We start from the raw sequence: 19,569 nt of genomic DNA, 5'->3' as shown, positions 1-19,569 counted from the left end.
TCAAATTATACATTTATTCTTATACCATCACTGAATAGTTTAAATGTAGAAAAGATTGTTGATAATCCCTTTCCTGTTGTGTAATAATTACAGAAATAATTTTATGTTATGTTCACTCTAGGATGGAAAAGAGCTACTGGAGGGTTATCTAAAATAGTACCATGTTCCCAAATAGAAAAATAACTTTTTAGCATCAAGATCGACTTCCCACATACTAAAAAGACTGCTCTTTCTATTCCCATGACTACAATTAGCCAGTGATTCTGCCACAAAAATCCATAGACTTTTTCTCTTAATAATCCCAATCTTCTTTGCTTTTAGTTAGGAATCTGTCCTCAAAAGTCACTTGCCAGATTTTAGGCTTAAAAAAAAAATTATCTTGAGAAAATGAGGAAATTACCCTTCGAGAAACCAGAAGAACCAATCAAAGAAATAACAACTTCATTTTTTTGAAGGCAAAAATTAATGTCTTTATTTCAAAATATCAAGTTACGATTGACCCTTTTACCGAGTGCCAATGGTCACTTGCCACACCCGTACCAAGTTGTCTGTGTATCCAGCAAAGAGAGTCTGCAAGAAGAAGACAAATGTAATTTGTCACAACTACATAAATTCCAAGATAAAATGACCTTTCCCTTTCACCATTTCTTAACAATGACAGTACTTCCAAAGAATCACAAGATCAGAAATTCCTTATTATCTTCATGCCCAGAATGCAATCCTCCTCTTTTATAGAGTAAGAAGCCTTTCTCTAACCACATTTGCTAATGTCATCCCTTGGAAATTTGGAAACATATATACACCCCACGTGGAATTTTTCCTACTTGCATATTATCTCCTAAAATGGAATGTTAATCCAATCCAAGAAATTCACTCAAACCCAGAGAGAGTTTATCTAAGAAGGGTCCAAGGTTTCCTTGAGACAATCAGCTGTCAGGGAGGACAGGATAAAGATTTACCTGGCCATCAGCAGACCAGGCTAAGGAAGTGCACTGGGGAGGCTCAGCCTTGCTGCTGGTGCTGATCACTTCTTGTTTAAGCTCATCCACAATGATTTTGCCCTCGAGGTCCTGAAATTCACAACAACTAGAATTATACCACACACACACATACATTTTCCCCCCTTTATTCTTATTTATTTCATTTGATTTTCACAACCATGTCAAGCTAGATATTATCCCCAATTTACAGCCCTTGGCAATATCAAGGTGTGTGAGGACAGACTCAGTCTACCAACTATCAAACTATTTCATAAGACACTTCATGTTCTTTTTTCCTTTAACAAAAATATAGGATAGATGACATAAGACATATACTTAAAGTTATATACTCTCCACCAGTTTAGGAACATCCCAGCTTTCTCTAATTTCAGACCTTGGGGTGCCAGAAGATAGCTCAGAAACAGCCTCTGGTTTTCAGCAGCATTACTCAGATGGCATGTTGGGGTTCATCACAGCTCTCCCATGGCCTTTGACCCCTTTCATTAACATTTCTCTGAAATCTAGACAATATAAAATCCATTCACTCACCCAGATCTTAATGCTGGGCCCAGTGGCAGCACAGAGCCAGTAGCGATTGGGGCTGAAGCAGAGGGCATTTATTATATCACCACCATCCAGAGTATAGAGGTGCTTACCCTCATTAAGGTCCCACAGCATGGCCTGACCATCCTACAAAGAGAAATCAAAAATATTCCCATACAGTTCGTTTCTTTAAAACCAGCCCAACTCATTCAAGTTTCCCTTCCTCTAGGACTGCCTGTGAATCTTTAATTCCTTTAATTTCCTATAGAAGCTGAAGGAGCCAGGATAGAAATCCCAAGAGGTTAAATGATCTATCAAAAAATCATACAGGTAGTGGTAACTGAAATTGAATCTACATTTCTAGCAGCCCCTACTCTACTGCACTGGTTTCCATCAAGAATAACTGAATCCCTTTCAGATTAAGACTCATGAAACTCAATTACCACAAACTAAGATTTTTTAATATTTAACTCTTGGGCAGTTTTTTGGATGAAGGTCCTCTAATTTCCCATACCTTCCCTCCAGAGGCACAAAGAGAACCATCAGGAGAAACTGTAACTGTGTTTAGGTAACCTGTGTGGCCAATGTGGTTTGTCTTCAGTTTGCAGTTGGCCAAGTTCCAAACCTAGAGATACAAAAGAGGAAAAAGTTTCAGAGAGAGGGATCTGCTCTGCATAGACAATTCATACAATCAATTCACAATTTTTCAGTTTTCCTGGCTGATAATCAGAGTCCAACAATGAAAATTCAATTGAAACAACTTAGAATGGATCTGTCTTCCTCAGACACAACATTGCCTGCAGTTTGATACAAACTTGTACTCTTTAAAATCTATCAGTCATTTGCAGCAGATTGTTTTTCCCCCCTTAACAGGTAACTTTAAAAAACCAACAACCAGATAAATTGTTACTTGCTAATTTAGGCCACAAAGTACAGTTGAAAATGTAACCAGGCTTTTGAATTTCATAGTTTTGTTAGATGCTCAATATATAAATAAGAACCACTTAATTATTAGGGAATATTTCCTAATTTTGAGTTATTTTACCTCCCACCTACCAATTTGATTAAATAAGAAGCCATGAAAAGTATTAGGAGTGTTCAGAAAATAACCAGTTTGCAGAACTGAGTCCCATGATTTTGGAACAAAATTTCTGTAAATATAGTCACAGCTCTAATTTCTCTAGTAACCATAAGATGAAACAAAATTGGTAGCCAATGACTGGATAATTGAACAAACTTAAAATAACCAACAAAGTATCTCTAGCCATGCCTACTTGAACTAATCAAAGTCATACAATTTTAACTGCCAAATATAGAAAAACCACCAGTCAGGAGCAGATTAAGAATAATTTTAGTAGATGCAGCTTGATCACTTTTACCTTGACCAATTTGTCCCAGCCACAGGAAACAATGATAGGATTGCTGCTATTGGGTGAAAAACGGACACAAGACACCCACTCTGAGTGGCTCTCATCCTGTGGAATATTCAAAAGGGGAAATTAGACACAATTATTCTTATTCCTGTCCTCAGTTCTAAGGCTGTGGTTCTATTGCCTTATGTTTCCAACTCTAGTTGGCTCAAAAGAATTTAGACTAGATGAAAAAATACATCCTGCCCTAGCTATACATGCATCACAGTGGGAAATTAACCTTACTGTACAATAAATCCCAAAGTCTTTTACCCTAACACAAATCCTGTACTGATTTTTTACCTGCACAGTGTATTTACAGACACCCAGGGTATTCCACAGCTTGATAGTCTTATCCCGGGAACCAGAGACAATCTGGCGATTGTCTGAAGAGAAGGCTACACTCAGCACATCCTTGGTGTGACCAACAAAACGCCGGGTGGTGGTGCCACTAGATGAGAAAACAGTATTCCTCTAAAACACATGAAGTCCCTTTCTCCCAAGACAATTTCCCACATCCTTCTTTTATAATGACCTTCTGTTATCTTTATAATCTACCAGGAAAAATGGTTCCTTCTTTATAAGGCTAGCCAGAATGCCTTGTTGAAAATCTGGGCCCACTGACTAATACTAGTCTCAGAACACAATGAAATACCTTCTTTCCCCCTAGATTTGGGGAATGAAGGAAGCACAGGGAAAATACAGGTACAAAATCTTATATATACAGTGTCAGATGATGTCACTTTGTTTCACCTAAATTTCTTTGTTATAAAGCGGGGGTGGGGTGGTGGTGGGGGGAAGGGGATTTGAAAGAATACTATCAAGTCTTACTGTAAAAAATCTATGCCTATAGTTTTGAAGGTCCCATCAGAATTGCAGGACTTGTCTTCAGTCTCCAAGAAGATCAGCTGACAATGTCATACATTCATCACTGGGATATCATGAGCTCTTTTCAAGACAAAGTCTCTTGACCTTCGAACAATTCCCTCTGCTACCATGTGTTTGGTTTGATCCAGGCTACTTCTTTAACTATCTAGGCCTTATAAAAACTAATGTTCCAATTCAAATGAGAAATAAAACTATTGTGTTTTTTTTTCTGGTTTGTCTTTTATTCTTACTCAATATCCCCAAGGATTATTCTTCCTTGGTTCAAACTACCATTATCTTGCCACCTACAACACACACCAATTTTATGTCATTGTTCTGTCATTTCAGTTGTGTCCAACTGTGACTCCATTGGGGATATTCATGGCAAAGACAATGGAGTAGTTTGCCATTTCCTTTTCCAGCTCATTTACAGATGAGGAACTGAGGCAATCAGGGTCACATAGCTAGTATTTGTAATTCTCCCCTCTTCAAATCACCTAAAGTCACAGGTTTAATATCTATCCTAAGAGATAGCCATTCAACTAGGTACTTACGTTGTGAGATCCCACAGTCTTAGTGTACCATCCCAGGAGCCCGAGAGTGCAAACTGGCCATCGGAGGAAATGACCACATCACTAACAAAATGTGAGTGACCTCTGAGGGCACGCTGAGGGATCCCATAATTTGTTTCATCTCTGGTTAGCTTCCACATGATAATGGTCTTATCTGGATAGGAGGGAACAAATGAAGAGAAAAAAATATTTACCAGTTGGGTAAATATTAGTTTGATTCTAAAATGCTTTTAATTTTCTTATTGCTCAAACTATCTATAATTTGAGATCAACTCATAACATCTATCTGCATTTTTAGAGAATACAGACTCTCCTTGTCCTCATGGTACTTGTTCTAAGAAACTTGCCCTCACCCTTTATTCATTCAAGCTTTCTACCTACCCAATTTATCTTTTTTCTCTAAAACCCAAATGACAAACTCATCATGATGGAATGTGCTATACAATCCAGAGAAAGAACTATGGCATACTATTTTCTCTCTCCCCCTCCCCCTTTTAGGTTCTCCTTTTTGTTCTGATTCTTCTTTCACAACATAACTAATATGTTTAACATGATTATACATGTATAATCTATTGTTTGCTGTCTTAGGTAGAAGGAGGTGACAGAGGGGAGAAAATTTGGAATTCAAAATCTCATAAAAACAAATGTAAAAACCATGCGTCTCGGGGAAAAAACCCATCAAATGCTATAAGTCAATAGATCATAACTCAATTAAGTACTTTATATTTTTCATTACTTCACATAAACTTTGGCTTCAACTGGATTTCAAGCAATTTCTGCAACACCCATTTTAATGTTTGGGGTTCAAAAGGTTAATAGCATAGATTAGAAGCTTGAATAGCATCACTCACCCCCAAACCTATACTCTCTTGAATCCCCCTTCTTACCACACTGGACTGTTTCCAATCTCCGGCCAGCCAATTAGTCAAATTCCTTTGCCTAGAATTCATAATGTATTATTTCATCTACCATTTCAGTCTCACACTCCTTAATATATGTCCCCCAAACCTGGACTATATTATTTCCTAAACATTCTTTGTACTTTCTAAGTCTTAGATCTTCTCTAAAAGCTTGACTTAATTGCCAATTCTTTTTTTTTCCCCTCCCTCCCCATACCCCTTCCCCGACTCCTATACATGTTGACTGTCACAGTATAGATACAATATATGTGTGCAGAACCAAACAGTTCTCTTGTTGCACAGGGAGAATTGGATTCAGAAGATAGAAATAACCCGGGATCAATTGCAAATTCTTTAAAAAGACCCACTGATCTAAGCTTAGCAGTGACCCAAACACAAAAATGGCTTCAGGTATATAGTCATTAATTGCAATTAATTCTGATAACATTGGAGAAGAGACTTGGCATTGTTCACATACAATTAAGTCCCCAATAATCTCATTTTAGGCATGGAAAAAATGGATTTTCCTATAGTTTTTAGCCCCAAAGAGGTTTAAGTTAAATTAGGAGGTTAAGTGATTTAACCAAGGTTACAGAACAATTAGAACCAGATAGGTCTCCTCACTCCCATCCATAACACTTTTCAATATATCACAATATTCCAAAGGAAAATTGTTTATCCAGTACTTGGATTTGACAAGAGCACTTCATGAAATCACTACATAATGCCAGGCCTGGCAAAACTATCCAACCCTTTTAGAACTAGCCCTTTTCATATCTCCAAAACTCAGAAAAGTGCCTGGCACTAAATAGAAGTTAATTAAAACTAGGTGAATTAAAAATTAGTTCATCAGGATAGTAACAGGACAAGGCAGAAGCTCAGAAACAGCCTCTGTATTCAGCACAAGCAATCAGATGGCATGTTAGAATCATCATTGCTTCTCTCTGGCCCCAGAACACTTCCCTGAAAGACAACCAACCTCCTCTGCTCTTCTCCCATTCCTCCCCCCCCACACCCAAGGTCTTCCTCATTCCTAAAATTACTTGCTGTCTTTACAAATCTTTGTCTTAAACTATTCCCCTAGCAAAAGTCTAAAAAAAATTAAGTTAAGTTCTAGGTCCTGGACACATAAAGATGACAATCAAGTTATCTTGGTATATATCAGGTATACAAATGAGAACAAGATTAAATGCACAAAGTCAAGTAATAACACTAGAAATTCGGTAGTGGTCTATGTTGGAGCCCCATTAATAAAAATAGTACCCTAAAACACATTCTAATGATAAAGCTGGAAGGAAGCTCAGAGATCTTAGTTCAATTACTTCCAAACTACAGAAACAGGCCCAGACACAGTTAGAAATAAAGCCTGGTTTTTATTAAAATGAAAATCCAAGACCCAAATCTCTAGAAACAAGGGGAATCCAAAGATCGGGATTCACACACTCCATTCAGAGATTCTTGCCTTTGGAAAGAAGTGTGTGGTGAGGGAAGGGTGTCAAAGTGGGGGTGGGCCCAGTATCATAAAATGGGGCTTGGGTTTCAAAGGGAAAAAAAGTAGGTCCTCAAATCAGGACACTCGGCTTGGCATTCCTTGAATGAGACTAATTCTGCCTCCCTTCTTTTCAGTAAACATGGGCGCACTACCCTTTCTACAACCCTAAGCCGGGTCGAAAAACCATCAAACCACCAACTTTCTTTTATAAATGTCCAAGGCCAGATTCGAACTCTTATTCTACTGACTCTATGGCAGGTAATCCACTTCGTCACCTATCGGCCCCTGCAACCAACATGCAAGAGCACAGTCCCTTTCCATCCATTCCAGTATCCTAAGAGAATGCTTTAAAAAAACCTCACCACTCGCCATACTGGCATTTTTCCCCCCCGAGGCAATTTTATGGGCACTATTATTCGCCCCATCCCTTACACAAGGACTGGGCTCCCCTCTCCCTTAGGATTAGCTTCATCCAGTAATGTGCTCTTTCCCAAAGTACTCTCTTCCCTCCCTCTCTCCCTCCACTTTCGTCCCGCCACCACCCCCACGCTGGAGCTTTTGCCGCGTCAACCAGGGCCGAGTTAACCGTTCATTACAAGTGCTCTTCCACGTTCCCGAACCCTGCGGTTCTTCCTCCAGCATTCGCCTCTCCCATCTTCCCTGGTCAGTGAGACAGTCTCTCCTAACCTTCCCCCCGCCCCTCGCAGGCGTGATCCGGGCGCGGTACCTCGGGAGGCTGACAGGATCATGTCTGGGAACTGAGGAGTCGTGGCGATCTGGGTCACCCAGCCATTGTGGCCTTTAAGGGTACCCCGAAGGGTCATCTGTTCAGTCATGACGACTTGACCTCGGGGATCGCTCCAGAAAGAAGGATGGATCCAGATTGCACGGAGAGAGAGTAGCCAACTCTCCTCCACGCAGCAGGCCAGCAAGAAAAGAGAGAACAGCTTCCGGCCGGAATCGGATATACCCGAAGTTCCCGGATCCGGTTTAAAATGGTGATCTGACGCAACACGTTTCCGTACGAAATGGCGGCGGTATTGTCCACAGGCAGTAGGCGAAAGGGGGTTGGCGGAGCGCGGCAAAACGAACGTGCGTCATGACGTCTTCTTCAGCGGAGCTGCGTAGCGTTATGTCCTCGTTCTTTTCCTTGGTGTCTTTAGTGTTTATATGTGTTCCTTGCTATTTTACCATATCCTTCGACTGCAAAACTAGAATAGTGATCCACAAAGAGAAAGTCAAGAAGGGAAAATTGTACTGCAAAGTGAGCCTGGAACATGTGTTCTTGCTCTCCTTCGCTATGTATCTGTATTGTACAATCTGAGGTCCTTTGAGATTGAGAATGCTTTCAGCATCTTGTGTTAGTTACATCCTTCGCTAGCCACTTACTTCTCTGGTTCTCTGCTACCCATCCTCTCCTTGGCAAAGCACCTCGACCAAAAATAGGAGCATTTCTAATAGAAAATAAAGCATATGAGGAAGATTGTATTAAAATGAATCATTTTAATACTGTTTAAAAATGTATAAGGCAATACTTTATTTTCAATTACCACCTCTGCATTTTTCTGTTTCTTTCTGAAACATGCTTTAAAAAATGTTTCAATTATCCTTTTTGGGATATGGTTGCATCACAAATATCATCTGCCCTTTATTCGTCCTCCAGCTGTCATTAAGAATAGAGAAATAATTTAGTTTCCAGAATTTTTTTTTCCCTTTTAATTTCCCTCTTGAGGATCAGGAAGGGTCTTTTACTTATATATATTCTCAGCACCCGTTTCTAATGCTGAGTATGGAATATTATACCCACTTTAATGATGTACTTTAAAATGCTGGTTGATTTGAGAGCAAGACTGGCCAGAAAAATTAAATCAATTTTTTTTCTTTTCTCTTAATAACACCCAAAAGAATTTAAGTTCCCTGTATCTCTTCCTATTTCCAATCTTTCTTCCACATAACTACAAAACCGACGTTTCAAAAACATGGCTCTGACCATGTGACTTACATCTCCTGTTCAACAAGCTTCACTGGGCTCAATTGTGTCTAAGATAAAATACAAATTCTTCCTTGGCAATCAAAGTCCTTCATAATCTGATTCCAATTTATCCTTCCAAACTGATTGATTTATGCATTATTTTCTCTTATCCATTCAGTGTCTCAGATAGATTGACTGCCTTGCTTTTTCCCATACACATTTTATCATTGCCCAAGTACATTTTATAATCCTTCATTCTCTCCTCACCTTCACCTCTTGAAATCCCTATCTTCCTCCAAAGCTCAACTCAGGTACTCACCAGATTCCCTCAATTGTATGTGTTATGTGTAGGAGAGCACCAAATTACATATATAGTACATGTATATCTGTATGTTCCTATGTATATAGGTGTGCTTGTATATAGATGTGCTTTTATACCCATAAATGCACACATACAGAGAGAGGGAGAGAACCTAGCATTGAGGGTTGAGAAAAGTATATATTGTTTTGAGAGCCTTTGGTGGTCACTATTATTACTCAGCTACTTTTGTCCTCTCTTTTAGAGAACATGGTTTTCCTTTAAATCTAACCAAAACAAGGGGTAAGAAAATGACCATGACCACTAGGTCATGCAACTTATCAAAGCTGCAACCAAGTTATTATTAATTTGTTGCCCAGGAAAATCAAAGTCTCAGTTTTTTAATGGTCTCGGGAAGGTGTAAAAATTTGAATTGATAATTCTCTTTTGCTCAACTTGAGTCTTCAGATAGGAAAATAGATCAGTTTTTAAAAATTTATCCTTCCCTCTCTCCAAAGGGTGTTCCCACTCTATTATTTTCTTTGTTGAATAAATTCAATGAATTTATGAATGAAGAAATGAAGTATTTATTAAGTACTTATGTGCATAGCACTCTGCTGAGCCTGGACGTTAAATAGAAAAAGAAGATAGAAGCTTAATGAGGCTAACCAAAGATAATCAACTCATGATTATTAGAGTGCTACAAACAAAACAGATGTTAATGCTTTTTAAAAAAAATGTAAAATGATAAAATTATATCAGTTTCTGATGTTGAACCATCTGACAAAGGCAAAGATTGGTGGGAAAAACTTTTTTTTTTTCCCCAAGATCTTCAGTAGTTATGGCTACTGGCACATTTGCCAAGAGGTTGCTTCCCAGAATGATATCTAAGTATACTAGGCTAGAAGCATTGCTATTCCCATATTCTTGGGTTCAGGGTATTGAGCTGCCTCTATCAAGATATAGGGGAGGTGGTAGTGTTTTTACTTTCTGGCATCTCTTTGCTGTTAGGGTGTCCTGCTTTTTTGATTAGCTTGACTTGTCTGCTCTGTGTGTAACAGCTGATTACTAGTTTGTGGAGATGCATGGTCCTTCTCCACAGCACTTGCTTTCCTGAATGATGGCTATGGGATGAATCATAGAGATAAATGATGCAATTTCTAACCAGTTATCTTGACAAAATGCTGCTTTAAAAACTGAAAAGAAATGGAGAGTAAGTAAACTCCTAAGAAACAAAGATTCAAGGAGCAAACACAGAAGCACTAGAAAAGAGAAGAGTAGCATGAGAAAGAGTCAGCAGTTGAAAGAGTTTCAGCAAACTTGGTTGCCTACTTTGGGACTCTGGTGTAGGAATTGATCACACAGTCCCTGTCTTCTCATCTCTTGCTATGAGATGCTACTTTTCTCCAGTGGCTGTCATGGCAAATCCCAGTCAGTTATAGGCTACTGCTACTGGCAACAGTGATTGTTATATCCCTCTCTGGAAGCTAGGATCTTATTTCTTATATAGTATACTGATTCTCAGGGGAATGCTCTCACATGATTTCTCTCTCTGTCCCTCTTAGAAAAAGTTGAGATTAGCTTCTAAGTATAGTCCATCATAGAACCAGCTCTCCTTTCTTGGGATTTGAGGACACTCTAAAGTTTTTGTTTTCCAATGGACATTGTCTCTAGTATCTGGATACATTTACTTATCAGTGAACATTATTGTATAACCTTTGAGAGCAAAGATTTTTGTCTCTTCTGTAATTATATCTCTAGTGCCTAGAGCAGTGCCTAGAAAACAGCAAGATGTTTAATAAACTCCTATGGATTGATGGAAAGAACTTTCCTTGAAAATCACTGTAAGAGAAGTTGCTGCCCTTCATTCTTGAAGAGTACCAAAATGTCATCATTGTATTGTAGTTAAGGTATAGTGCATCCAAATACTCAATAACTATAGCAATCTAGTGTTTGACAAACTCAAAGACCCCAGCTTTTGGGATAAGAACTCGCTATTTGACAAAAACTGCTGGAAAAATTGGAAACTAATATGGCAGAAACTAGGCATTGACTCACGTTTAACACCATATACCAAGATAAGGTCAAAATGGGTTCATGATTTAGACATAAAGAGTGATATTATAGAAACAGCAAATCATAGACACAATCAATAATTTCATCCAAGAGAATGACAATAATGAGACAACATACCAAAATTTGTGGAATGCAGCCAAAGTGGTAATAAGGGGAAATTTTATATCTCTAGAGGCTTACCTGCATAAACTAGAGAAAGAGATGATCAATAAATTGAACTTGCAACTAAAAAAGCTAGAAAAAGAAGAAATTAAAAACCCCCAATCAAATACCAAACTTGAAATTCTAAAAATAAAAGGAGAAATCAATAAAAGTGAAACTAAAAAACTATTGAAGTAATAAATAAAACTAAGAGTTGATTTTATGAAAAAACCAACAAAATAAATAAACTTTTAGTTTGTTAGTCTCCAAAATGAAAAGGAAGAACTATCCACCAATGAAGAGGAAACTAGAACAATTATCAGGAGTTACTTTGCCCAACTTTATGCCAATAAATTTGACAACCTAAGTGAAATGTAGGAATACCTACAAAAATATAGATTGCACAGATTAACAGAAGAGGAAATAAATTATTTAAATAGTCCCATTTTAGAAAAAGAAATAGAACAAGTGATTAATCAACTCTCTAAGAAAAAATCCCCAGGAGCAGATGGATTTACATGTAAATTCTACCAAACATTTAAAGAACAATTAACTCCAATACTACATAAATTATTTGAAAAAATAGGGATTGAAAAAGTCCTACCAAATTCCTTTTATGACATAGACATGGTACTAATACCTAAACTAGGTAGGACAAAAACAGAGAAAGAAAATTATAGACCAATCTCCCTAATGAATATTGATGCAAAAATCTTAAAACATCAGCAAAGAGATTACAGAAAATTATCCCTATAATAATACATCACAACTAAACAGGATTTATTGCAGGAATGCAGGGCTGGTTCAATATTAGGAAAACTATTAGCATAATTGACTATATCAATAACCAAATTAACAAAAACCATATGATTATCTCAATAGATGCAGAAAAAGCATTTCATAAAATCCAACACTCATTCCTAATAAAAACACTAGAGAATATAGGAATAAATGGACTTTTCCTTAAAACAATCAGTAGCATCTATTTAAAACTATCAGCAAGCATCATATGTAATGGGGATAAACTAGAACCATTCCCAATAAAATCAGGGGTGAAACAATGCTACCCATTATCACTATTTCTTTCAATATTGTATTAGAAATGCTAGCTTTGGCAATAAGAGAAGAAAAAGAGATTAAAGAAATTAGAGTAGGTAATGAGGAAAACAAATTATCACTCTTTGCAGATGATATGATGGTACACAGAGAACCCTAGAGAATCAACTAAAAAGCTATTAGAAATCATCCACAACTTTAGCAAAGTTGCAGGATACAAAATAAATCCACACAATCATTAACATTCTTATACATCACTAACAAAATCCAAGAGCAAGAGATACAAAGAGAAATTCCATTTAAAATAATTGTTGATAGTATATTGTATTTGGGAATTTATCTGCCAAGGGAAAGTCAGGAACAATAAGCAAAACTACAAAACACTTTCCACACAAATAAAGTCAGATCTAAGCAATCAGAAAAATAACAAGTGCTCTTGGATAGGTCGAGTGAATATAATAAAGATGACAATACTACCTAAACTATCTATTTAGTGCTATACCAATCAAACTCCCAAAAAACCATTTTACTGACCTAGAAAAAATAACAAAATTCATCAGGAAGAACAAAAGGGCAAGCATTTCAAAGGAATTAATGAAGAGAAAAGCAAATGAAGGTGGCCTAGTTGTACCAGATCTAAAACTATATTATAAAGCAGCAGTCACCAAAACTATTTGGTATTGGCTAAGAAACAGAGAAGTTGAATCAGTGAAATAGGTTAGATTCACAGAACATAATAGTCAATCTATAACAATCTAGTATTTGACAAATCCAATGGCCCCAGTTTTGGGGATAAGAATTCACTATTTGACAAAAACTGCTGGGAAAATTGGAAACTAGTATGACAGAAAGTAGGCATAGACCCACCCAACTAACATTGTATACCAAGATAAGATCGAAATGGATTTATGATCTAGACATAAAGAATGATATTATAAACAAATTGGAAGAACATAGGATAGTTTACCTCTTAGATTTGTGTAGGATGAAGGAATTTGTGACCAAAGAAGAACTAGAGATCATTATTGATCATAAAATAGACAATTTTTATTATATTAAGTTAAAAAGTTTTTGTACACTATATTGGTCAACCTGCCATTGGGGGGAGAGGAAGCAGGGAAAGAGGGGAAAAATTGGAATAAAAGGTTTGTCAGTGAGATAAAATTACCCATGCATATAGCTTGCAAATAAAAAGCTATAATAAAATAAAATAAAATAAAATAAAATTTTATAAAAGTTTTTGTACAAACAAAACTAATGTAGACAAGATTAGAAGGGAAGCAATAAACTGGGAAAACATTTTTACATCCAAAGGATCTGATAAAAGCCTCATTTCTAAAATATATAGAGAACTGACTCAAATTTATAATAGTTCAAACCATTCTTCAATTGATAAATAGTCAAAGGAAATGATGTGAAATTGTAGTCACATGAAAAGGTGCTCCACATCACTATTGATCAGAGAAATGCAAATTAAGACAACTGAGATACCACTACATACCTGTCAGATTGGCTAAGATGACAGGAAAAGATAATGATGAATGTTGGAGAGGATATGGGAAAACTGGAACACTGATACATTGTTGGTGGGACTGTGAACGGATCCAACCATTCAGGAGAACAATTTGGAACTATGCCCAGAAAGTTATCAACCTGTGCATATCCTATGATCCAGCAGTGTTTCTATTAGGATTATATCCCAAAGAGATCTTAAAGGAGGGAAAGGGACCCACATGTGCAAAAATGTTTGTGGCAGCCCTCTTTGTAGTGGCAAGAAACTGGAAACTAAGTGGATGCTCATCAGTTGGAGAATGGCTGAATAAATTATGGTATGTGAATGTCATAGAACATTATTGTTCCATAAGAAACAATCAGCAGGATGATTTTAGAAAGGTCTGGAGAGACTTACATGAATTGATGCTGAGTGAAATCAGCAGATTGAAATGAGCAGATTATTGTACATGGAAACAACAAGATTATAAAATGATCAATTTTGATGGACATGGTTCTTCTTAACAATGAGATGATTCAGGCTGGTTCCAATAATCTTGTGATGAAGAAAGTCAGTCACACCCAGAGAGAAGACTATGGGAACTGAGTGTGAACCACAATATAGCATTTTCACTCTTTCTGTTGTTGTTTGCTTGCATTTTATTTTCTTTCTCAGTTTTTTTTTCCCTTCTTGATCTGATTTTTCTTATGCAGCAAGATAACTGTATAAATATGTATACATATACTGGATTTAACATATATTTTAACATATTTAACATATCAGCCATCTGGAGGAAAAGATGGAGGGAAGGAGAGGAAAATTTGGAACGCAAGGTTTTGCAAGGATCAACATTGAAAAATTACCCATGCATATGTTTTGTAAATAAAAAATTCAAAAAAAAAAAAAAGATATAGTGTGTCCAATTATGGCTGATCATACCAATGTGAGCTCAGAAGGCTCTATCATGAATCAGGCCTATATAATCCATATAAACATTTGGAGTGGAGGTATGTCTAAAGTTGCACATCTCATATTTCTTTTGAGCTACTGCAATTCTTTATACATACAGCATAGTGCCTTATTTAATATAGGTACACCATGCTGGACAACTGTCCAGTGTCTCCCACATCATGTAATCAATTCCAAAGTTCTTAAGAGATCTGGAGAACATCCTTGTATTTTTTCTTCTGAAGAACATTTGCCATGTGAGTGGTTTTTTATGCATGAGTTCTCATAAAATAGTATGTTAGTTGAACATACCTTTGGCATTCAAATAATATGACCAGTCCTTTAGATGTGATCTCTGCAATAGGGGCTGAATGCTTGGCAGTTTAGCTTGAAAAAGGACTTGTACCTTATCTTGCCAGGTGATTTTCAGAATTTTCCTAAGACAATTCAAATGGAATCTATTCTATTTCCTGGCATAATGCTGATGTACTGTCAGGTTTTACAGGCACACAACAATGGGATCAGCATAATGACTCTGTAAATTTTCAGTTTGATAATCAATTCAGAGTCTCCCAAACACTGAGCTAACTCTCACAATGTGTGCATCAACTTCATCATTTATGTGTACATCTCTGAAAAGTTTAAAAAAAAAAAAGGTAAGAGAATTTATCCACAATATTCAAAATTTTTTCATTTGCCAACCTTTTTTTTTTTTCAACCAGTGCTGCTATTTGGGTATGATACTTGCTAAATTCTCTCACAAGAATTTTCAAATCTTATTGGATTTTGTGTTGTTCACAAAAGCATGGACAAATTCCATGTACTAATGAGGAGTAGAATCATCTTTGCAGAAGTTTTTACCTTTTTTTTTTTTTTTTTTTTTTTTGGTATTTCAACAGCAGGATGGGATCCCTATCTACTATGGCAAGTAGGTCAGAATTGGGTGAAGCAGACAGTTTTTTTAGGGCACCTCTTCTATCTCCTTTCTCATACCAGGAGGTAAGCAGTTCAATCCTTTTAAAAGTCTGTTCAGACACTCAAGGAAGTACCAAATCCCACTGCTCCCTCCATTGAGAAGACAGCTGTATGGCATGGGCTATCTATCTGCAGCATTGTAACTCTAGCTCCCGATGTAACTGCACCTACTATTTTGTTACTTGCCTGATGCCACAGGACTTTAAGATAGGTAAAAATAGTTAAAAAAAAAAAATGCTATGGTTAATGTCTTTTGCTTCACATATAAATTAGACTTAAATGAGGCTTTCTCTAGAGTCATCAAAGTTCAGTGGCAAGACAAAGTCAGGATGACTAGTGATGTTTTTGATAGACCTAAGTATCTTTGATATCTCACTAAGCTCTTAACATTCCACAAATGCCTGCTTCAGTTGCTTTCATGGCCATTGAAACAGATTGTTCTCAAATATCCATTCTTCTGAGGGAAGTTTTCACACGCTTGAGATAGTCACACTTTCTAACTCATTGAAGGATTTGAGATCCTTGGTTCACCTCAGCCTGATATAGCTTTCTGCCAAAAGTGTTTGCTGGGGTGTGTCCAGGCCACCTGCTACAGCTCTTGGAGTCACAAGTGAGAGTTGGGTGGATCAGGTGGAAACTACAGTTGGAAAGCAGGCCTCAAAAGGGCTCAGGGCCTTCATACCAGAGGTACTAGCCTTCCCTGAATATACATATAGAATATATCTATTCTTCAGGAGGCTAAGGTGCCTTCTAAACTAAGGACTCAATATAGTCATCTTAATTTTATAGATGAAGTCAACAAGAAGCAAATGAAGAAACTTGCTCAGATGTCAAACTCTTCATCTAATAAGTTAATTAGACTTTAAACGAGGTGTGGGGGTAAAGTTAAGCCTACAGGTGAGAAATTATTTGATCTGGCCATGCCAAGGCAACCTCAGGTGACCACCTCTCACTTCTTGAGTTCTTTAAATTGACAATTTTGTAAAGCCTGTGAATGATGTTATAAATATCCAAATTGCCTTTGGCAGAAAAAAAGGTTCTCAAAACCTTGCTTTAGACAAAGTGGGGGTAAGGGAAAGGTGAGGAAGTTTTGATCAATTTAGAAGGAAAGAATAAAATAACCATTTATTAAGCATCTACCATGTGCCAAGAATTGGCACATAAAATTAAAAAGAAACATTATCTCATGGTTTCAAAGTCATTGGATGAGGTGGGATTGTAAGGAATTATGTTCGGATTTGTCAAGGAAATTTTTTCTCTCCTTGTAAGTCAATAAAATAGCAGACTATTTCAGAACCCAGAAGATTTGAATGAGTGGTGAGCAGTTCCAGCGAAGCCCTGATAATGAATTAATTGAGATAAGGAGCAGAATCTGAACTTCACATTTCTTCCCCTTACTCAGCTAGAGAGAATGTTTAGAATTTCAGAGAACTAAAAGATTGGTACTTTTTTGTTGCTATCCTAGTTTTGTCACTAGGGAAACAATGGCTCATGATTGTTTTTCATTTTAAGATGGGAAAAAAAAACCCAAAAAACACCGGATGCAATGTAAATCAAATTCAAGGTTCTTCAAGGAACCCAGCAGAAAAGCTATACCATATAAGAGAACTATCTTGATAGCTCCAGAAAAAAGGATTTCCAAGAGCATTGAGTTATATCTTTTACCATTTATTTATGGGTTCCTAAAGGTAAATCCATTCCCTCTGAACTCTACTTACACTGATGGAAATGTGTCACAGATTTGGGGGAAGATTGTTTTGTATCAAGATTACCACTACAGTAAATGATTATTTCTAAAAGCTATTTAAGAATGACTAATGGAAATCATCTGTTGAGCATGAGGCTCATGAGCATTAGAAAATGAACCCTCTACCCCTAGAATCTTGAGGAGAAATGCAATTAGTAAGGACCTCGACAATAGAGGTTTTGGAGAGACTATGAGAGTCTATTTATGCTACACTGATAACTCTTCTGCTATCTTGACTTCATAATTCTTCAATTTCTTTAATTAAAAGATCTTCTGTGGTATAAACTGCCTTGTCTTGGAAGTCAGAAAACCTAACTGTAATCAAATTCTGGCTCTAATGCTCATCAGTTTGGTAAATCTATGAACTTCAGTTTCTTCATCTGTAAAATGGGAACAATAATATTAGTTATTTTTGTGAGGTATTTTCTAAATCTTAAAACCTTATATAAATGTGAATTATTATTAAGTGAACACAATCAGACTTTCTTTTGGAATGCTGGGAAATGTGTTACTTTTTTTTAACATATGCTTTTAAAATTATTGTTGTTTTTCTTTTATGTATATATATTTTCCAATATATGGCCCCAAAATAAGACTTAGCCTCCTTCGTCAAAAATAAAATTATTAACTTCATGAGCATCATATAGTGTGTGGAACATTAGGTATTCATACTCACCTGCTTTATCACTTGTTCTCTGGTTTGGTCAATCATTTCAATGTCTTGGGAATTTTTGCCTTCAAAATAGCTAATGCTAATTGGGCTATTTTCATAAATGTCAGATAATTTGTCAGGTCCGGACATTTAGAGAAAAATGTACAATGAAATTAGGACTAAAGAAATCCTCTACAAGAACACCCTCACAACTATATACCATGTACTTTAGATCAATTAATCACAGACATCTGCCACAGCAAGGACCTTATTTCTTTTTGTTTATTTTATTTTATTTAATACTTTTCCCAGTTACATACAAAACAAAACAAAATTTTACATTTGTTTTAAAAATTTTTGAGTTCTAGGTTCTCTCCCTTATCTCCACCCACAAATAAGCAATCACACATGAAGCTATGCAAAACATTTTCATAAAAATCAAGTTGTGAGAAAAAAAAAAAAAAACCAGATCTCTCATCCTAATGAAAATAAAAACCCTCAAGAAAAGTTAAATTGAAAAGACAGAGAATGCTTCAATCTGCATTCAACACATTCAGTTCCTTCTCTGTGTATAGATAGGATTTTTCATCATAAGTCCTTCAGATAGTTGTGAATGATTATACTACTGAGAACAGCAAAGTCAACCACAGCAGGTCATCCCAGAATATTACTATTACTTTGTATACAGTACATTTCACTTTGCTTGAGTTCCTGGAAGTTTTCCAGGCTTGTTTGTTTGTTTGTTTTTTTTCCCTGAGAACATCCTGCTCATCATTTCCAGTAGAAGAAGGACCTTATTTCTTTGGTTACTACAGAGTCTTACCCCCAAGCTATTGATAAAGTCTTCAACAATAAGTTTCAAGCTAGTAGAATTGGGGATTGCAGGTGTGATCTTCATTATGATTTTATTCTGTATTAGTTAGAGGAACTGAGAAATGACATAGACTTTACTTTCACACTCTATGCAGGAAATCTGCCCTTTAAAATTATTTTGCTTATGTGTTTTGTTTGCCACTAACATTTATTCCACATTTTTAAAGCAAAGTTGTTCTATATTTTTAATGTTTTATTTGATAGTATGTTTATAGCTGAGAATTTGGGGGTTTGTTTTTTTGTTTTGGTTTGATTTTTTGCTTTCATTGTAAAAAAACAAAATCCTGCGGTGAAAAGTATCATTTATTAGATTCCAATCAAAGATACAGTGCCATTTGAGCCTTTAGGGACCATTTTAGCCTCTAAAATAAATAAAATATCTCAAATTTAATCATGGTATTGAAGGGAGAGGAAAACTGTATTCCCTTTAAAATTATCACTCTGAAACTGTGTTCCTTTTTGATCTATGATCCCTTTTGGAGTCTCAGCCCGTCCTGAGGAAGGCATATCACCCCAGAAAAGTTATCTTTTGGGTATGCCAGATCCTTTGATTCAATTAGAAATCTTGGTCAAAAAA

At 36.5% G+C, this 19,569-nt stretch overlaps 1 protein-coding gene and 2 non-coding genes across 3 annotated transcripts; all 3 read right to left on the bottom strand.

Annotated features, from left to right (window-relative positions):
* Nucleotides 1-444: 444 nt before the first annotated feature.
* RACK1 (receptor for activated C kinase 1) lies at nucleotides 445-7,709 on the bottom strand. The gene is made up of 8 exons (XM_051996064.1): nucleotides 7,490-7,709; nucleotides 4,354-4,525; nucleotides 3,236-3,383; nucleotides 2,903-2,998; nucleotides 2,038-2,148; nucleotides 1,530-1,670; nucleotides 960-1,070; nucleotides 445-570 (listed from the first exon to the last, which is right to left on the bottom strand). The coding sequence occupies exons 1-8, from the start codon at nucleotides 7,596-7,598 to the stop codon at nucleotides 505-507; spliced, it is 954 nt and encodes a 317-aa protein (XP_051852024.1). The 5' UTR covers nucleotides 7,599-7,709; the 3' UTR covers nucleotides 445-504.
* On the bottom strand, nucleotides 1,392-1,460 carry LOC127563609 (small nucleolar RNA SNORD95). Its single transcript, XR_007954051.1, has one exon. It is a non-coding gene; the product is annotated as a small nucleolar RNA SNORD95 (small nucleolar RNA).
* LOC127563610 (small nucleolar RNA SNORD95) lies at nucleotides 6,145-6,211 on the bottom strand. The gene has a single exon (XR_007954052.1). It is a non-coding gene; the product is annotated as a small nucleolar RNA SNORD95 (small nucleolar RNA).
* Nucleotides 7,710-19,569: the final 11,860 nt, after the last annotated feature.

Source organism: Antechinus flavipes, chromosome 4 (genome assembly GCF_016432865.1).
Source record: "Antechinus flavipes isolate AdamAnt ecotype Samford, QLD, Australia chromosome 4, AdamAnt_v2, whole genome shotgun sequence".
Lineage (NCBI taxonomy): Eukaryota > Metazoa > Chordata > Mammalia > Dasyuromorphia > Dasyuridae > Antechinus > Antechinus flavipes.
The sequence above is the reverse complement of the archived record's forward strand: the minus strand, read 5'-3'. Positions and strand labels throughout refer to the sequence as shown.

Bases quoted from the DNA above. Each gene is read 5' to 3' on its own strand.
- RACK1 (XM_051996064.1), bottom strand. From the start codon at position 7,598: ATGACTGAACAGATGACCCTTCGGGGTACCCTTAAAGGCCACAATGGC. The intron at 2,999-3,235 runs GTAAAAAATCAG...AATATTCCACAG, and splicing joins TCTGTAAATACACTGTGCAG to GATGAGAGCCACTCAGAGTG. The intron at 1,071-1,529 runs GTGAGTGAATGG...TGTGAATTTCAG, and splicing joins GGCCCAGCATTAAGATCTGG to GACCTCGAGGGCAAAATCAT.